The 20,529-nt window shown below is 35.2% G+C and overlaps 1 protein-coding gene and 2 pseudogenes across 1 annotated transcript; all 3 read right to left on the minus strand.

Moving 5' to 3' along the window:
* Window positions 1-1,836: 1,836 nt before the first annotated feature.
* On the minus strand, window positions 1,837-4,112 carry LOC120160200 (annotated as a pseudogene).
* A 980-nt stretch (window positions 4,113-5,092) lies between these two features.
* Window positions 5,093-7,739, minus strand: LOC120160189 (annotated as a pseudogene).
* A 2,944-nt stretch (window positions 7,740-10,683) lies between these two features.
* Window positions 10,684-14,124, minus strand: LOC120160395 (UBP1-associated protein 2C-like). Its single transcript, XM_039170812.1, has 2 exons — window positions 12,717-14,124; window positions 10,684-10,993 (listed from the first exon to the last, which is right to left on the minus strand). Exon 1 carries the CDS (start codon window positions 13,993-13,995, stop codon window positions 12,718-12,720), a length of 1,278 nt encoding a protein of 425 aa, XP_039026743.1. The 5' UTR covers window positions 13,996-14,124; the 3' UTR covers window positions 10,684-10,993; window position 12,717.
* Between the last annotated feature and the right edge of the window lie 6,405 nt (window positions 14,125-20,529).

Consider the following 20,529-nt stretch of genomic DNA (forward strand, 5'->3'; position numbering starts at 1 on the left):
TATTTTTAGTCTTTTTTGTTCCTTCGGAGCTGAGTTATGGTATTTAAAAATAAACATGATTAATTAAACATTTTAACAATTAATTAACATTTCTAATAGGTGGCATTAAATAACTTAAATTTATCCACCAGTGCATTAAAAAATATAAATCCAATAGCAGCAAATCTTTTCCCAGCTTAATATGAGCCATAAATATTTCTTTTAACCAGGGACTAAATTAACAATATTACCATTGTTTTAGTTTATAATTGTGTAGTTTTTAAAGGGACTAAATTAAAATTTGATCATTTATGAGGGGCCAAAATAAAGAGTTCCCATTATCTAAGTTAAATACTTTATATTCCAAAGGGACAAATAAAAATTTACCTTTGAGGTGATACGCAAAAAATTAAATGCTTTTTCTAATCATAATCAGGCTCAGTTTCATATGAACTTCAAAACGTATGGAGACTGTAAATATATAGTATTTATTAATTTACCATTCGTTAGAAGAACAGTTTTAATAATTTTATATATCAATGGTGACGGAACATGTTACAATATTTTAACCAATGTATGTATGCATATACGTACATGCATACATAGTTTGCTTCGACTTTGCCTCTATTTAAACAGTTCTCTGCTGTGCCAATTTGGAAGCAAACTTGAAAAATTGCCTAGCGATCATGGGTTACACTGAAAATAAAAACGTCAAAGACAGTGTCACCGTGCCCCTCCAGAAGTCAGAGTCCTTTCGGAGATTCCAGGGCCTGATTCCACCGTCGATGACGGCTTGATATCAGGAAAGAAGGCTCATAAGAAAAACAGGAAGAGAAGTTGTTTGCTGTTATGTTTCTCAAATGTTGAGATTGAAAATGAAGATGACAAAATGAAAGCCTTTTCATTCCTGGAGAACAGTAACAGATCCTGCTTGATCATGTGTTTTTCCAATTTCGAAGTTGGATCTAAGATCATGTAACGTGTTCGTGTTTATGTATTTTATCAAATTTAAGGTACTTTATAGTTAAGTTTTATATCATCTTCGTGTTACTATGTTGTAAGAAATTTGTTCGTCCGAGTATGAGTATCTGAGGTTTGGATGTTATAAACTTATAGTAAGCTGTATCAAGATTGAATCATACTCGAGCTGACAAACTTGCCATTAAAATCATCTGCAACATCGTTGTAAACCTTGGACTGTTTATATATCTTTGCAACCTCTTGTTTCCCAGAGCTCAAATCATATTTTGATCTCGAGATCTTTGTAATCGGATTCTTCATCTTTTGATGTCCATTAGTCCGATGTAAGCGATCCCCATCTACGCCACTGAAGTCTGGAAACTTCACATTTCTCTCTTCATCGGCTTCGATCTTCATAAGTAGGTCGCTAACAGGCGTGCATCGTGTTCCAATTCTTTCAGTTTAAGGCCTATAAACATGGTCTTCGGGGAATCAATTCACCGGTATTGCCATTTTGGTCAACCAGTTGCTCTTGATTGCCAGTCTCATCCACCTTACAACTTGCGGTTCTGTTAAGTCAAGACAAGGCTCACTTCGCCTCCCCGACCTTGGGTGAAACCAGATCTCTTCCTCTCGTATGGGACAAGCTAACAAAGCATATAAGACAGAACTCCAGTATTTAAGCCACTACCAACAATGTTTAGGTGGTAGCTCGAGCATCAATAGTTGATAAAGAAACCCTTTGTTCAACGGGGACTTGGAGAGTTGCATATTATCAAACAGATGCAAATCACAGTGGTGGTTTCGATGCCGGTACAAGATTTAAGGCTTAAAGTGGATAAAAATGGTGAGTATTATTTCGAAAATTAGGAATATTATACAAAGAGATTGTGTCAATCTTTTGAATGAGCAAGATATCAGGTAAAATGGTATGACGATTTCATGTGATGATATTTTTCTGCAGTACAAGTATTAAGAACGGCATCTCAATTTCAACAATGCATAATCCTATTGGAAGAAAACTAAGGAAATAAACCTGTGCTGACGGGTACTCCGATGAATTTCTCAGCGGCATCGATACTCGTCTGAGATGTCTCATATATTGTAGCACGTTTTTCCTTCCATTTGTTAATCTCAGCCTCTAAAGTTGAGATCTTTGCATCCATGTCTTGGAGCAATAGGCGCCCTGTTAGACCAAAGTATGCACAAGCAATTTTCTTCAAATGATCCATGGCAAATGTCACGTTGAAACTAAGGCGTAAAGCATCCTTGATTACATCTCTCCATTTCAGCATTATGTCCTCGGTAACCTGGTCGAGCCGTAGATGTTCCATCGCTCTGATCGTGGCAAAGAACAAAATATAGATTGTTCCAGAAACACTGGGACTTACTAGACTCGTTGCAGAAACATCGCCATAGGAATCTTTTATCCTCTTGGCAGTTGGAATAAGAGACGATGGAATTCTAAATCTCCCAACTCTTATCAGCTCCCCCTCTAAGCCTGTGAAGTGCGAGGGATCTGCATGGCTCTCAACTTCTGCGTCAAGTTCTGTAAGGAACTATGCAACTTGATCTTAGCCACCTCAGCGGGACACAAACCACAATGAGAGTTCTTCGGATGTTCGGTAGTAGACTCATTGATAGCAAATCTTGCACATGGAGTCATCTCATCCTCAAGAGGCAACAGATTTAGTAACTCATCCATTTCCAAACCATCAAACTGGAAAAATAAAAATTCTAACATCAGCAAGTCAGACTAAAGATTGAAAGGTGTCAAATGACTTAAAGGAACTTGAAAGAGTTCCCATACCCATTCGGCAGCTCCTTCAGTGCGGATATCCTCCATACAATGATGGCTCTGTAAGTAAAATGAAATAGACCAGCAAATGAGATTAAAATCGATGTTCGCCTTCAAAGATTATATGGTAATCAGTAAAGATATGTCAAGCCAAATGTGGTTATAGAATTGATCATGCACTGTAAACACAGTTGCTACCTGGACATTAACATTTTGCTCAATCTGACTTCTTGGTTGGGAAATGTAACTATCTTGACTCGGCAGAACTTCTTGTGGAAGTTGTCCCTTGCCTTGAATGTCTCTGTTCTCGAAGCTCGGTTGTCCAGTTTTCTCTAAGTGTCTGTTCTCGTAACTCAACTGTCCGGTTGCCGCTTTTAATTGTCTATTCTCGGCACTCACTTTCTAACTTTGTCTTGCAAGGATTGGTTCAGGGCAGTCATTTTGTCGAATTTAGCCTGCACAAATGAAAGCCAAAGTTAAATACCAAAACCTTTTGTCTTGTAAGAAATACGTTTCTTGCATACTCATTCAGCACTTCAGTTGACAATTCTATCCAATCCCTCCTCCTTCACAGTCTCCTTCATTACCTTTTTCCGCTGCCTATATTCCACATCGGTCTGCTTTTTGCGTGCTTTTCTCTCATCTATACTCATTCTAGCTCTACGACCTCCTGGTCTCGGTTGTTGCGAAGCTTCACCTTCAAGAAAATTGCCGTGGGTCGCTTGAGAATGCGTCATATCATCACTCATTTGTGGATGCAAATGCCATTGATAAGTATTGTAGGATTGATTATTAATCGATGAATACTCCATCCCTGAGGCTGAATAAGGACTGGTAGATTCTGATATCGTATCATCCATGTTCTCTAGATGCCGCATTCGGCTTGAAGATCGATCGGTGCAGCCCGAGATTAAGAAACAACTGCAAAGATATGTCACAAGGAATTTCAATAAAAACTTTCAGCAGATCAAAAGATTGTAAACAAAGTGAAATTCTCAAGTTGCAGATGACTCAATCTCAACACAAACATACCCAAAAGAAAGAAAGAAAAAAACAGAGATTGAACTAAACATCAAGAACCCTCCATGATCCTTGGATGCAGATTGATGGATCTGCAACATAATCTAGACACTTGAATGACTGCAACAGTAACTTCAATACTTGAAAAAAAGTTATACAATCAAGAGAAGTATCATCTATCTCTATCACTGATAAATCAATATAGGAAAGAAGAGAACAAAACCAAAATTCTGTTCTCTGTAAAGTATCAATTATGAACTAAAACAGATAAATCAATGCTTACCCATTTTGAAGCTTTTAACTTTAAAGGGATCACTTCCCAAGTAGTTATTTTACCAGTTCCGTAGCCTCAATCAAGTGACATTTTAAGCAAAAAGATAATTTAAAGATCAAATCTTTTTTTTCTTCTTTTTTTTCTTTTTGGGAAATCAAAGATTAATGGTTAAGGTTTGTTGCTGAACCGTTCAAATGATGTGCGAACCTGTTAGATAATGGCACGTGGTGACCGCCACCTCCCTTCGATGTCTATTAGCATTCGCGCGTAGTCGCGCGTTGTCGTTCGGTCGTTGACTGCACTGTTCATTTCCTGTCGTTTGAACTCACCAGTTCAGGAGTTCGTTCTCAGTTCACACTTGCCTTAAGAAAAGTCTGTCCCTTTAACCGATTCATCAAGAGTCCGACAGTGAAACCGATCCGTAAATTAGCCTTGATCGTGTCACCCCACCTCAATATTCAATCCTCGATAATTTACCCCAATATTCAATCCTCGATAATTTACCTCAATATTCAATCCTCGATAATTTAATCAAGCTATTGATCATTGTTGATAGTAATGTTTTGGATTTTGGATTACGACCGCCATAATCACTTCTGATTTAAATAGAGAATTATATTCGATAATATCATGATAAGTGACTAATTTAAGATGCAAGTACAGTTAATGTTAGTCTTAGAATCGTGATGACTGCTCTATGTTGACTGGATAAATGGTATGCCTCATAGTAAAATCAACTCTAACAAATCAAGTAATGAGTATCGAGTAATCGAACACCAATAAATCTTCAGAATACATTTGCAAAATGCCGTAGGATAAATATAGCCATTCACCAAAGACGGATTCTAGAGGAATAACCAGGGAAAATCAAATGTGATAATCATATCCCAATTTTATAGTGAAAAAACAAAAGGTCTTAATGAAGCACACTCCCTGTAACATACCACTGGGAATTATTAGTGGAAGTTTATGGTATGACTAATCGAACTCCAAATCCGACGCTGCTTGCAGCCGGAAAAACAACAGCAGCCAAAGTAACTGCAAAATTTTTCATTGCCCTAATGCAAGAAAATCTCAAACGACAAATTCAACTCTGGTTGGCAAAGTTGATTCCCTTCACTATAGATGCTTTAAGTTCTGGTTTAAGTTTCTCCAATCCTTCCTTCTCGTAGTCAGAGAGAGGACCCAACCCCAAAACTTCCTCCACACCATTCTTTCCGAGCCTTACCTGCAGTCAGAGATGGAAGTTAACGGTAATGGCGATCATATAGGAAACAAAAAACCCTTAATTTACGAACAAGTTGGGGGGGAGATGGTAAAACCGTAAGACAAGAAGCTATGTGAGTTTAGCTTATGTACAGGCTGGGGGCAAGTTTAGGCCAGAATCATCCATCCGAAAGTGGAGCACAAGTACCATTTGATAGCGAATTCTGGATAGACAAAAACTTAAGAAATATCAAGGCCTTTTGAATACATCACCTTTGAAGCAAAGAAAGGAAGTTCAGTAACAGTCGACTGTACGAATGAACATTCCACAACATCAGGAACACCATTCAATCCTTTAAGGCAAGCATCAGCAAAAAGGGCTCCAGCATAGCTGCACAAAGAAACAAGACAACTTAGGCTAAGAGCATATGATTTCAGTTTACGACTTCACATACAATTGCAAGGAAATCAAAATAAGTTTATGACTAATACTTACGCCATTGATAATGTTGCCGAACCCTTTCCTGCCTTTGCTTCCACAACTTCAGTGCCTCCATCTTGTGTTCGCTTTGTGAGAGCCTTGATTTCATCTTCAGGTAAATTCGCTTTTGGTGTGGCCTAATCAAATATAAAATGCAACTCAGCGAAGGATATGATTAACAAAAAGATGAAAGGCAGGGCACAACAATGTCGAGCATTAGATGCATTTTGATATGAAATGAAATCAGATGAAAAGAATATAGGGAAGAAGTACTTGGGAAAATAGAGGGAGAATTGTTATTCCAGCATGACCGCCAACAACTGGGACGTTAACATCTGCAAGAAAGTGAAGAAACTTAGTCAATCAGCAAGTTCCCCCGTATAATCCAAAATTTCTAAAACTACATTTTGGGCCCTAGAAACCCTCGGAAAACCGAGACTCAAATTCTGCTAATTTATTGAAACAAAAAGTTCTCAAAAGAGAGGGTGGGGGAGAGGTAACCCAGTTTCTTCCCTCTTTTGTTTATAGCAGTGTATATATAACTTCTACAAGTCAAGAATTCAACAAACCTGCAACATTTACTTTTGCCTTTCCGGCGTAGAAAGTCTTAGCCCTAACCACATCAAGGGTAGTTACACCAAATAATTTTTTCTCATCATAAGTCCCTTCCTTCTTGAAAACCTCAGCTGCAATCGGAACAGTTGAATTGACAGGATTGCTGATCATATTAACAAGTGCCTGGACCATAAATCGAGCTCATTAAATAGTCTGGGAAAAGGAAGTCTTATATAAGCTCACAATAGAAAGAAAATATTCTTTGGAGCTAAGCAATATCTTTCAATCATCAAAATTATCTATTACATTTTAAACAGCAAGGAGATTGGTATGAATCGTATGATGATCAGTTCATGAAACACAAATTGTAAATAATAAATCAGTTCTATTTCAGCTTCCCCGATCCCTCTTCGGTAAGATAGACTTTAACAGTCATATAGAAGAAATAGAACCTAAATAATTGAAGTCGTTAGAAGCACCAAGGATCCTGAAAAAATGGTTTTCTCAAAGGAGGAGAAAAAAGTATCGAAACTCACATTAGGGCAATACTTAGCAATAGCAGCACATAGACCCTTGACGATTCCGGCATTAATGTTGAAAAGATCATCACGAGTCATACGGGCTTTCTTGGCACACCAGCGGGAATTATGACGACATCGCATCCCTCCAAAGCTTGTCCCAATTGATCTTCACCAACATATCCAGTAACCTGAAGCAAAACACACAAATACACGAATTGATTTGCTAAAGGAAATAAACGGATTTACAATAAACAAGTAACAGTATCTAAATATCTAAAACCTCAAATCCTTAACAAAGAAGAAGATTCAAGCGATCAAAGCTAAATCACAAGATGAAAACATAACAGCAATATCGAATTTGAATGGAACAAAATAGCTGAATCATTACACAAATCCCATCTAAAAATATTAGATCAACTTATACATTAGCTATATAGACAGATAAGATCACATTTTATCACCAATAAATCTAATAAAATCTAGAGAAAAGAAGCAAAAAACAACATTAAACACAAAAATCAACACAAAACCCACATTAGAAATAACATAAAATTACGTTCTAACATTAAAAAAAAGGAAATTAAATATAAATATTTCTAAATCCAACAAAGAAAGGATGAGTTTTTAAAATAGACCTCAGATCTGGTGTTGACGTGGCTGACATCAGCTGCAACGCCAGGAGTGTTAGCGATATCATAGAGAGCCAGTCGAGAAACAAGAGGGTTAAGCTTCATGAGGAGAGCCAAGGGCTGGCCGATCCCTCCGGCAGCGCCCAAGACCGCGACTTTCCGGTCGGGTGCGGATTCTGTGGCATACCCTCGGAGGAGGAGGTGCTTCCCGGCTGCCGATCGAGCTACGAATCGAAACATTGTTGCTGAGGGCTGAAACTGAAGAGTAGGAAAAACAGAAAGAAGTATTGTTGAGGGGTTCAACAGGCTCGAGGAGGAGGAAATGTCTGGGTTTTTTTGTATTTATCCGCGAAGCTGAGTGAACTAAACTACTAATCTTCACTGTTTTACAGTGGTTGATGCCAAATGGTTATTTCATGTTTTTTGACTTATTTATTTATATTTTTTAAAAAAGTTTCCATTTTTATCCAAAAACAAAAAAAGTTTCAAACTTTTTGATTTACAAATATTAGAATATTACAGTTTCTTTTACATAGTTTATATTCAAATGATTCTAAAAGTTACAATTTTTCTACACTAATCAACTAATAATAAATCATTATTTTTTAAGGATATAAAATTACTAAAGTATATTCATCTGCACATAATAATTATATCATTTAAAGATAATAAATAATTGTAATAATTAAAAAAAAGATAATAACTTTATTTTTTTGGGCTATTGAGAACTGAACATCTAATATCGGATTAGTATATTTTTTTTTTTCTAAGATTAATTTTTTTGAATAATTTCCTAAGATTATTCTTTAGTCATATTATAGTAGGATTTTATTCAATTCAATTCCGCAATAAAATGTAAATCAAATAATATTATACAATTCTTTTAGAAAAATCAAAATAAAATCACATAAAAACCAAAATTTTTAATTAAATTCAATTTGATATAAATTTACAATTTTTAATCATTTATCTTTTCATGTACCTCAACCTTCAAACATGAACTAAACACACACAAACTAAAATTTATAAAAAGAATATTATTAATTCTGAGATTTTATATATTTAAATTTATCTCATCAATTCAATCTCTGAATTAAAACAAACAAATTATGACACTAAACATCCAAATGGAACCAACAAATTATAACACTGGACATCTAAATCGAACTGAAACTAAATCGTAAAACAGAAAAATCTGAATCAAACCGTAGAATTTAAAGTATTTCTCATCAACTAGAATTGATGTCCACATAATATTGAGGAACATTAGTCATTAGCATCATTTCTTTTCCCCACATTTCAAACAATGATGCAATTGATAAAAAAAAGTCAGATTCTGATAAGCTTTAAATCTCAATTAAAATAAAGCAGGAAAAAGGAATGGCACAGAGAGAGAGTGTGGTACCCATTAAAACATTATTAAACCAACATATCATTGGAATTGTCAAATGCCAAGTTTTGTTTTTCATCTCTGGTTGGTTGAAAATACAGGGAGAATTTGAAAAAAAAAATGAAATAAAAAGATATGATGACCCCATCTCCACTGTTCCTCCGTGGATTGCTACAACAGTTCAGACACTTCCTACGACAAATCTCCAGGGTAGGTAATGGCATCTTATCCTGATATTGTCGATGTAGACGGGCTCCTCCGGGGACTGATGATCGATATTCTATTGTAGAGAATCGAGTCCATCTCTGCTTCATTTGCATGATGTGCCTGTGGTTGCTCCATCTAGGCTTTCCATTTCATCTTTGAGGTTGGTTTTATGCTCCCAGTGTTCCTCGGCAAATGGCCGAAACGATGGGAGAAAAGAGAGATGGAAGAGAAGGTACCAAAGCCAGTTAAAATATATGATAAGAGAGCATCAATCCCACCCAACACCAGCAAAAAATGTCAGCTATATAACTTTACTACCTACCCCATCAATAAAAGGAGTAATATGCCCTTGGTTGCTCAGGCAGAAAAAAGATATTCTTGAACGCAACATATGACGCACGGAAAATCCATAGAGTATCACAGTGGAAGTAGTTAAATGGTTGTCTACCAACACTTCCAATCTAACAGTCTCATCTTCCATCAAGCTAGGAAATAAAGAAATCGGATCCTAGTTTTATACACATCTAAGTAAGACATTCAAGCTCAACAAAGAATCATAGTCGAAAGCTCGATCCAGTCTGCAAATTCTATTCGAAGCTTAATTTTGGCAACCAATAGGACAAAAGGGTTTCTATAAAAAACAATCAAAAAATCATTCATTCATTCGCAACAAGAAACTCTTTTTAGAGGAACATGCCAAGATAATTCAATAGGTAAAGTTATCAAAATCAACTATCACGAGCATAACCCACAAGGAAAGTGTTCCAACAGGATATTGACTTCGGTTTCAGTAAGTAAACTTAAAATTTTCATCCTTTTACAGAAATCTGGTTGTTAGTTGCCCCCAGCCAAACAAAAGAAAATAAAATAAAATAAAAGCTGGCATTTCAACCAGTCTCCCGCAAAACCCATCAGGATACCTAACAAAGACAGTCAGCTGGAATAAAAAAATATATTTGTTGACCAACAAAGAAGACAGTTGCAGTACATGGGAGAAAGTTCAGGTCCCCAATGAATTGGTACAAGCAAGAGCACCTTTACAAATTCAACAAAACCAGAAAAAGGCCACCGGTATTATACAAGTAAACTGTTAAGTACACCAAAACTCAACAAATCGCAGAACGAGATCAAGAAGCAACCGACAAATCACTGGTATACTTAATTTAATACTTGTTCTCACATCATTAGGTTCATCACTGAAACAATAACCCACTCAGAAAGTCCACGATATTGGAGCAGTCTACAAAATTTTGCACATAAAACCCTTGGGAAAAGGGCACGCCAGGCAAGTATCATATGAAGAGTCAAATATCACTGAAACTCTCGACTGTATGATAAGCCGATGATACAATAATCTTGAAGTCATCTTTGGATGACAATCCTAACACATAATTATGCCAATTACAGAAAAAGTTGTAACAAGGATGCAAAAGTTTAACATTGTGAGGTAACCTTGTTCACACCCAAAAGAAAACAAGGGTGCTGTAACACTTATCCGGGGAAAGTTATGTACAACCAATTAATTTATATAGCAATTCAAGTTCAATAACAATAAGCTGAATATATGTTATTAGTGTAGTCCATCAGAGTAAGCAATAGAAAAGAAAAGCGATATCAACAAAGAAAAAAATCCACATGGAGGAGATTCAATAACAACCACATATACCAGTGAAAATAGGCGAAGAAAGTCATTACTTGTATTATTAAAAAACTATACTAATGGCTAAAAGGTACCGCAGGAACAAAGTTTCCTAACAAAACATAGAAAAGTAGTCTACACCATATCTTTTGCCAACCAGCACTACAACAACCAAAAAAGAAAAAGAAAAGAAAAACATCTTAGAGTTGCAAATCAAGAGAAGTGGCTGTAAGAGCCCAGCTAATGCATTCATCTAGCCAGAGTATATATAGTCTGCATTCAGGCAATCACCAGAACCACAAAAAGCATCTGCGTCCAACAAGCTGTCATAAACCTGAATCAAACACCCATTAACAACCCAATTCATCATTTTACATCATCAAACATAAAGGTCAAAAACTAATTGGAAACAATGTATTAAAGCAACACTAGTGAAACAAAAACACACACACATGCACAATGTGCTTACTTGAAGGGATCACCTCAGATGCTTGTCCCTTGTCAAACACAAAGCACAAACAGAAACACACAGACATTGCAATAATCAGTCAATCAAATATATCTCTCTAATTAGCACCACAAAACATAAAAAAAAGGAATCATACAACTCCACGGTGTTAGAAAACTTTCCTCCAGAGAATTTTGAAAACCAAATAAATCTAGATTTCATTTTAAAAAAGATGAAGATAATATATTTAGTTATTTACTCAGACTAACTAACAATTAAAACAAACAACAAAAATGAATGCTAGAGATCAGAAGCAAATAAGAAAAATGAACTACAATGCAAAAATGACATGTTCAAGGCAAGTTAAACTGTAGATACTAGATAGTGACCAAATAAAAGGCACAATATTGAGATTGAAATTTACTCTTCCTGTCCTCGGATGCAATCAAATGATATACACAAGAATGGGCAATATTGATAATACAACCAAGTAAGACACTTGAAAAATTGCACATGCATGAAAAAGGGATAGCCAACTCAAAGCGAAAGAGAACTTCCACCATATCAGGGAAACTAATAACACAGATGGTATCTCATCCAATCTCAATAGAAAATATATGTTCCCTACAGGTAGTAGCAGTAAAATAAAACCAAGATAGTTATAGAAGTGTGACCAAAAAACTTGTACGCATAAAAGTGCTTGGTAAAATTTCAGTTTCAAAATGATTTTGAAGAATGCTGGTTCTTATCAACACAACAATTCATTCAGTTCATTCCAACAAATAGTAAAATACTAAAATCCACAAATTGAATATGGTTCTCTAGCCATGATTAGACGCGAGATAATAATATGCCTTCCAACACAAGTAAAATGGAAAGTAAAGATATCTATATTCGGTAAGCCACAGAGAAGGAAACCTTAATGCCATACTAAAATAAGGAAATTTAGCACACTCACTATTTAGGTGAAAATAAATACAAAAGTTGAAATAAACAGGTGGAAGATGAAAGAAGTTCAGTAACTAGAGGAAAGCATAATTTTCTTGATTGCATACAGGAATATTAAAAATGGAAATATAATGACATTTATATCCTTCATTTTAAATGTTTATTAGTATTTTAGATAATTTCACTAACCAGCAGGAATCAACTGCCCGTGACAAAAAAAATCAACCAAAAGCTTCTAGCATAGACATTAATTAACCACCAGCCACAGATAAATAAAGTTTTCCATACAATACGGACATATCATTTTCAAAAAGGTTCAGACATAAAAAATGAAATATAAAGCTAATGTGCAACAGTGAACCATTTAAAAACGCAACAAAATCTGACCAAATATAATATATTCTACAAAAAGCAAAAGTAAAACTACATGTAGACTACTACTATACAAGCATATTAGCACGCAACTAACACATTATGACAGAACAAAGCAGGTAAAAAACCAAAACTTTTGAAGCAATTACAATTACACACAAGGAATAAATACCCATAGTAAGCACATCAGCAAACACAAACACAAAAATTAACTCGATCTAACTATAATCAGCTGGGTTAAAAACACATAAAACATGAATTTAAAGAATGCTAAATCAGGGAAAACAACCTCAGTAGAAAGGTGGTCCACTGGGATACATAGCACCGGGTGGAACTCTTGGAGCAGGAGATGTCCCAGCTCCTTGGTGAAGCTGATTAGGGAAAGCACCTGCGGAAGACAAGCCATAATGAGCAGCCTCTGGATAACCACCAGTTGGCATCCCAACAGAACTATTCGGCAATCTATACAATGAAGATCCTCCAGCTGCAGCAGCCAACGCACCCCCTGCACCAGCACCACTCAACCCACCATAGCCGGTTGAACCTGGACCACCATACCCACCATAAGGACCACCAAGTCCAGATCCATAACCACCACCAGCAACTCCGTTTCCACTCAAAGTCCCCACTCCAACTCCTGATGAATTCAAGGGATGAGGATGACCCATTGGACCAGGCGGCCCTTGCAGTCCACCTGAGAACCCACCATAACCACCCGGTCCGCCAGGCCCACCATATCCTCCACCAGGTCCTCCCATTCCCATATCTGCGTTACCCGGAGCTGCACCTCCACTTTGTATCATCCCATCTTGTCCTTGCTTCCCTTTTTTCCCTTCAATAGCCAGCTTACAATTCATTTGTCTCCCATCAATGTTCTTCACCGGCTCCACTAACGCTGCCTGAGCCCCTTCTGCTGTCTTATAAACAAAAAGAGCAAATCCCCTTGATTTCCCCGTCTGCTTATCGAAACCCAAAGGCCCCTCTTCTATTTCCCCATACTGAGCAAAATGACCCAATAACTTATCCGCCGGCATATCATACGGAACATTAGCTACATAAATCTTCCTCATATGAACATCCACCGGGTTACTATTCATCCCCGAATTACCCGCCGCCGCCAGCTGTGTCACCGTAACCCTCCCGTCAATTTTCTTACTAGGTTCTTTAAGAGCAAGCAAAGCACCATCAACATGCTTAAACGTAACAAATCCATACCCTTTCGATTTCCCGGTAGTCTTGTCGAGGATAACAACCGCTTCCTCTAGTTCCCCATAGACCGAAAAGAGAGAACGAAGGCCGTCAGTTGTGGTATCCCAACCCAACCCACGGATGAAGAGCTTCCGTTGAGATGGGTCCTGATCGGCGATAGATCGAACAGCAGAAAGAACGTCCACGTGGCGACAGACGGCTTCTTGGAGGATGTCGAGAAGTTGGTCGGGGGTGAATCGCTCGATTAGTTTGCGGCCATCTTGTGGGGTTAATTTGGTGATTGGATCAGGTTCCGATATCGCTGAAACTGCACCGTTTTCATCAAGCTTGCGCTTTTTGGTTGGATCCATGAATTGCATCTTCGAAGATTCTTTGCCTTTAAAACCCTAACCCTAGGAAACTCACAAAGAATACAGACACCGACTTTCGACTTGATGTTCAAGATAAAGAGAAGGAGATTCGTACGGGTGTGTTGGTTTTATATGGTTGGGGACCTCCCAGTTTTTATGTCTAAACTCGTGAGCCGGTTTTATTTTGGGCCAACAAATGTTTGTATTGAGATTTGGGCTTAGCTGAGAATAAAACAAAATATTTTATAAAAAAAGTTATTAAAAAACAAATATTATTTTAAAATTTTAAAAATTATTTAAAACAAGGTTATCAACAAAGTTCAAATATTTAAGCAAAGATTGGAGTAAGACACGTTAGAGTTGTATAACCAATACTGTTGGTGAGGTACACGTTAACATCTATGAGTTCCCCTCAAAGCAGGGCAGAACACAAACTGGACCAGATAGAGGGGCTATGGCCCTAAAATTTTAAAAATATTAATTTTGATATTTAAATTTTTCAAAAAAAAATAATTTCACTCTTCAAAATTTTTAGAAATTCAAATTAAATTTTAATTTTTTTAATGTTCTTAATTAAATTCTCCCTCATAATTTTTAAAAATTCTCATTAAACCTCTTAAAATTTTAAAAATTATAGTTAGACCCTAATTTTTTGAAAAAAAATATAAACTAAACCCTTCAAAAAAATTAAAAATCTTAATTTAAACCTCTAAATTTTTAAAATTTTATATTGACCCCCTCAAACTCTATCTCGTGCCACTGCCTCAAAGGAATGTCCATGCGATAATAAATCGGAAACCCATACAACGTTACGAAAAAAAGTACGGTATTGGTATCCTTTGAAACATATATTGTTAGGTTTTGTGTTGATAGCTGAAAAGAGCTTATGTATGTTCAAACAATTGATCTCTAAATGTTTTAGTTTTTTTACTTATGTGTATTGGTCAAACATTCGATGTATGCCATATATTGGCTTGAAAATAAATTCAATGACATTTTTTGTATGTTTTCTTTCCTTATATTTGAAGCATTTCGTTAAGACAAATATAACTCACAAATTTAACATTTCATTTCATTAATACGTAAAGCATAACACTGAAAAATAGGTTACATACATTGCATTTTCATTTCTAACACAAATCTTGCATCTTCATTTCTAACACAAATCTTATAACCCATAAAATGCAGTTAACAGCACACAGCATAATATTACCCTAAATCACTCCCACAAAGAAGACAACAAAAGAAGACTAATAATCAAGTGATTATAATTCTCAGTATCACTCCCACAAAGAAAACAAGAAGAGAAGTCAAAATCCAACAAATTTTACGTTTCCTTTGTTACTCCTCCATTGCTCCAATCTTTCTTAGAAGACCAACAATAATAGTTTTTGACTGATAAGTTATTGGTGGATCATACCAGCAAAAAAACTTGTAAACCCTAGCCCCTTTTCCATAATTTCCACAACCCCAAAACTTGCAAACCATAGTTTCGTCGAACGAACTCCACATAAGCGCATCCTCTTCTCATTTTCTTCATCCATGTTTTGAAGCAGTCTTCTCTTCTTCTTCCTTCACTCTTTGTTTCTTCTATTTCAGCACCACATATATTAGGGTTTTTAGAATGATGAAAAATTTGAAATAAAGAGTTTTAGAGTGCCATTAAATGCTATTTTTTTCTTATGTGGTATTATGACGTGGTATTGTGCATATCCAACCTATAAATAATAAGCTTATTGAACAGCCACGTCGGACGCGCCGTTATTTTTTTAACGGAGAGTTGTTTGACTGAATCAATTAAAAAGTTTGGTGGTCAGATTGATTCAATTGAAAGTTCGGTGGTCAAATTGATTTTTGACCATAGTTTAGTGGTCTTCCATGTAGTTTACCCAAAATTTAATTTTGATATTTAAAATTTTAAAAAATGATTTCACTCTTCAAAATTTTCAGAAATTCAAATTAAATTTTAATTTTTTATTGTTCTTATTTAATTTTTAAAAGTGTTCATAAGCCTCTTAAAATTTTAAAAATTAGAGTTAGACCCTAATTTTTCTGGAAAAATATAAACTAAACCCTTCAAAAATTTTAAAAATCTTAATTTAAACCTCTAAATTTTTGAAATTTTATATTGACCACCTCAAACTCTTATCACGTTTAGCCACTGCCTCAAAGGAATGTCCATGCGATACTAAACCGGAAACATGTACAACGTTACGAAAAAAAAGTACGGTATCGATATCCTTTGAAAAGTAAATTGTTGTATATCTTCTTGTAGCAGGATTTGATCCATGGGATAAAAGGTATGCAGAACATCAGGGCTCGAATGCGAATGTTTTAGGCGCATTGGATGCCTCGGAGTTGTACGAAATCGACAGCGCCGTCGACGTGTTTATGAACTCGACATGGGAGCCTCGAGGGCTCGATCTCACCCTGATTCTAGCAATGCCTTGTCAGTTAGATAAACACTTCATATATCCACAAGTTTCATTAAAATAATATGGAGAAAATAGAGAAGAAGATTGTGTTATTTAAATAAAAGTTACATATTTATCACAACTCGAGGATTACAAGAACTCTTACAGTGCCTATCGTTATAGCTCTCGGTTCTGTCTAGAGTCCTGCAGGTTAAGAGCCCTAAAATTTCCACTAAAAAAAACAAACACAACACCCTGCAGTTTTCTGATCAACTACTTCAAAGCTGCTGATGATGATTAAAAGTGATGCTGAGGATCCGGTCCTCCGGGCGAGATTCTCTCCGGACTACCAATCAACATTCTTCTGTAATACGCAATTTTCGATAAATCGTAACCGAGTTTCTCCAACATAGTCATGCCATCGATCTTTCCGGCTACGGTCGGTTCACCATAATTATAAGACCTTCCTTCAGAGTGCACCATCACGAGCATGGACACAATGATGATGAACAACAGCACCAGCCTAGAAACAGAAGCATTAGCCATGGCAAAAGTTTCTAACAAGAAGAAAATGGTTTTGTCTTAACCCCAAAACACAGCTGATTTTCTGCTTTCCTGACTCACCTCCATTAACGTGATTCAGACACAAAAAACCAACGCGATGCTTTAATGTTCCACCCTTATTTGTTTAGCGAATCATAAACAGCCGTAAGGGCCACTACTTTATTGGTGTGGCAACTCGGAAATTTGTGGTTATTGTTGTCATGTGCTTATCTTGTATTAATATTATTACTGAGTTTGACTCGAAAAGCACAATACAACCTTGAATCCTTAGCTCATACTTGTCTTGTCCTAAGACTTTTCTTTTTTCTCCAATGGAGGGAAATGATTTTCGAAGTTGTCCTTATGCATGAATATGGAAAATATACCTTCTTTATATTTTTGGACTTTTTCAAGCCGCACGCATGCATGATCTTTTAAGAAAAAGACACGTATTGTTTTGTAATGGTATGTGAATTACTAAGCGTAGGATGTATTGTGTTAGTGGGGGAGGAAAATTCGATCCGATCAGATTTGAAAATCATTTTTTTTAATTTTAAGTTATTCGAATTATTTGAATTAACTAGAATTTTGATTTTGATTTTCGAGTTCAGATTTGTCAATCAAAAAATCAATTTTTTACAATTTGATCTTTGAATTTTTTGTTTTTTCAATTCCTCATTAGGAAAGCAGCATAAGCTCCCGCTCATGGCCCCACCTTCACCTTCACCTTCACAAAATAATGTATTTGATAATATTATAAGTTAGAGACTTTTATTATTTGGGTAAACTACATCTGATACCACCGAAATTTAGGCAGGGTATTGTTTATATTATTGAATTTTTAATTTTTTTCAATTATAGTATTGAACTTTAATTTTCGTTTCGATTATATAACTGAATCGTTAAATTGTTAATGACATAATGATGCGGCTGATGATTGTCAACGTGGCTGCCGACTGCCAACGTAGACACCTCATCAAAAAGACGTTGTTTTGATCTTGTTGTTAATGATTTAACGACCCAATGATATAATTGAAATGAAAATCAAAGTTCGGTACTATAATTGACATAATTAAAAGTTCAATGGTATAAACTGTAAAACGCAAAGTTCGGTGGTATTTGGTGTAGTTTACCCTTATAATTTTATTTGTATTTAAGGTATTTTTTAATAAAATAATGAAATAATGTATTTGATACAGTTTAATTACGTGTCTATGATTTATTAAAAAAATTAAATTAATTATACAAAGTAATAGAATATGCTTTCGTTCTATAGGATCCCATCTTTTAGTTTTTATTTGAGACCCGAAAATGTCTAAAACAACTATGCTTCAATTCATCTTTTTCAAAACCAATTTTTCATTTTTTTTAATTTAATTTCTCAACTTAACATGAGTTTCTTATTCTCTCCATTACTCTTTTGTTTTAAGTACGCGGATCTTACTCATAACATCTTTACTTATAAAACATCTTTTTATCAACTCCTTACAAGATTAGATTCTTTACAGTAACCTTTATGGACTAAACCTAATAAATAACTGGTGCAAAGTGTTGCATCAAAAAGAAAGAATACCTAGAGATTTTATGGTAACTTTATATTAACGTGAGAATTTTGCAGGTGTGAATGGCAGATAGTATGATTGTTCCATTGAATTTTCACAATTAGGTCCAAAAAAACCAAGGGTCCGAGTAAATAATTACTTGTCTACAAGATATTGGATGGAATTCGGATAATGCAACCATATCAGCACATATATATATCTTATCCACATGTGAAACCGACTACTGATTAAGACATCATATGTAGAATGTTACATGCGTACATGTCCACAGTTTCTTCCATGACATCATCTTCCTTCTCTTCTACTCATTCAGCTTATCTTTATGCTCTGTATTCAACTGGATTAAGCATATCATGTTCACATTTTGCCCCATGTTGAGTCATAGACCTGTAAATATCAAATGATGAAATCTGCGAAAAGTAGAGCATTGTATTGGCCTTGATTGCTTTTCATTCAGCCGACTTTGGTCTTGAGTTGCTCTATCTTAGATTTCTTTAGTAGGATCCCACTTTATTTAACTTGTTGGGTTGATGAATATGATTGTGACCTACATGGATAGGCATGAAAGAATAAATATAAACAAAAGTCTGAGATTAGATTAATTTATAAACGTAATCTACTTTATTTTATAAGTAAATTAGATTCGTGATCACTTAATTATGAAAAAAAATTAAAGGAAGAGTTGATATGGATAGTGACGAACATAGGTTTTGTCTAGGGTAGGCACGTGCCCAATCTAAAATTTGAATTTCTTTATGTTAGTATTTCATTTTATTAACGGTGTCAACCCTTTGAAATTTTATTTGTATCCATCTCATATGAAAATTTTATGTTATTAATATATGTGTTCACTCTCAAAAATATTTTTGAATTCGTCAATGAACCTAGGTATTAATAAAACTGATATAATTATACATTTCATCTTTGTTACTTACATATTATATCAATTTAATTTTCATTTAAATTTAATTTAATCTTTTAGATGATGGCATGTCACAAGTAATATCGAAAAAAGTTAAACTTGAGAACCTAAAGGGAATAAAAGAACACTGAACCGCTAGGCCAGATGACATAATTAACAAATATATTATAACATTTTGTATATATCTTATGATACAGTGAATGTGAGTGTCCATACCATATACTTAAAGTTTACACATTACATGGGTTGTGTTTATCTTTGTATTATCAAATCTCACATTATTAAATTATTAAGTATTTTTTAATATTTATATTTAAATAAAAAAATAAATAGACATCATCGAGTGATTGAAAATAATCTTCATGTATAATTATCGTTACCTAACTTAATTTATATTTGTGCTTGTATTAGTATACGATACGTAACATACGGTTGTATGTTTTTCTTGGACATTTTATTATAAGTTTTCATTTTTTATCTCGAATTTTCTTCAATTAAATCCCTTTAATTTATATTTTATTCGCTTTAGTCCTAAAAATGAAACCATGATCACCAATAACTACCGATGGCTTAACTTTTTTAACCAGAAACACCAATCCCTCAAGTAATTTCCAGAAACACCGTTTTTACTATTTTTTTTTAAGAAAAGAAACATAATATTCCTCTAATTTTCGCCTACAATGTGTAGTTGAAGACTGTACATATGGGGCCTGCCCTCATCGGTGGGTTGGTAGTTTAAACAGCGCCATACACATCCATAAACAGAGTGCAGAGCGATTGATTCAAATTTGATTTGTGAGTCTAATGGAGTATATCCTAATGCCCCACCATCTCCAAAAATGGTTCATCAAGCAAAAAAATAAATTAAAAACAATCCTATCCCTTTATCATTCATACCCAATACAGCACCACTGACTAAAAAGCATGCATAAAAAAAGTAAAATTGCTGAGAGTTTGATGCAAAAAGATATAGATTTATTGAAGTTTCATGTCTGATACATCAATGGTGCAAATGAAGAACCAAATGATCTACACTGCAAGCAAGCAAAAAAAGTGTATAGGAAATGAAATTTCTGACATTTTTCTCTTCCTACGGTGTGAG

Source organism: Hibiscus syriacus, unplaced genomic scaffold (genome assembly GCF_006381635.1).
Source record: "Hibiscus syriacus cultivar Baekdansim isolate YM2019G1 unplaced genomic scaffold, ASM638163v2 tig00111392_pilon, whole genome shotgun sequence".
Lineage (NCBI taxonomy): Eukaryota > Viridiplantae > Streptophyta > Magnoliopsida > Malvales > Malvaceae > Hibiscus > Hibiscus syriacus.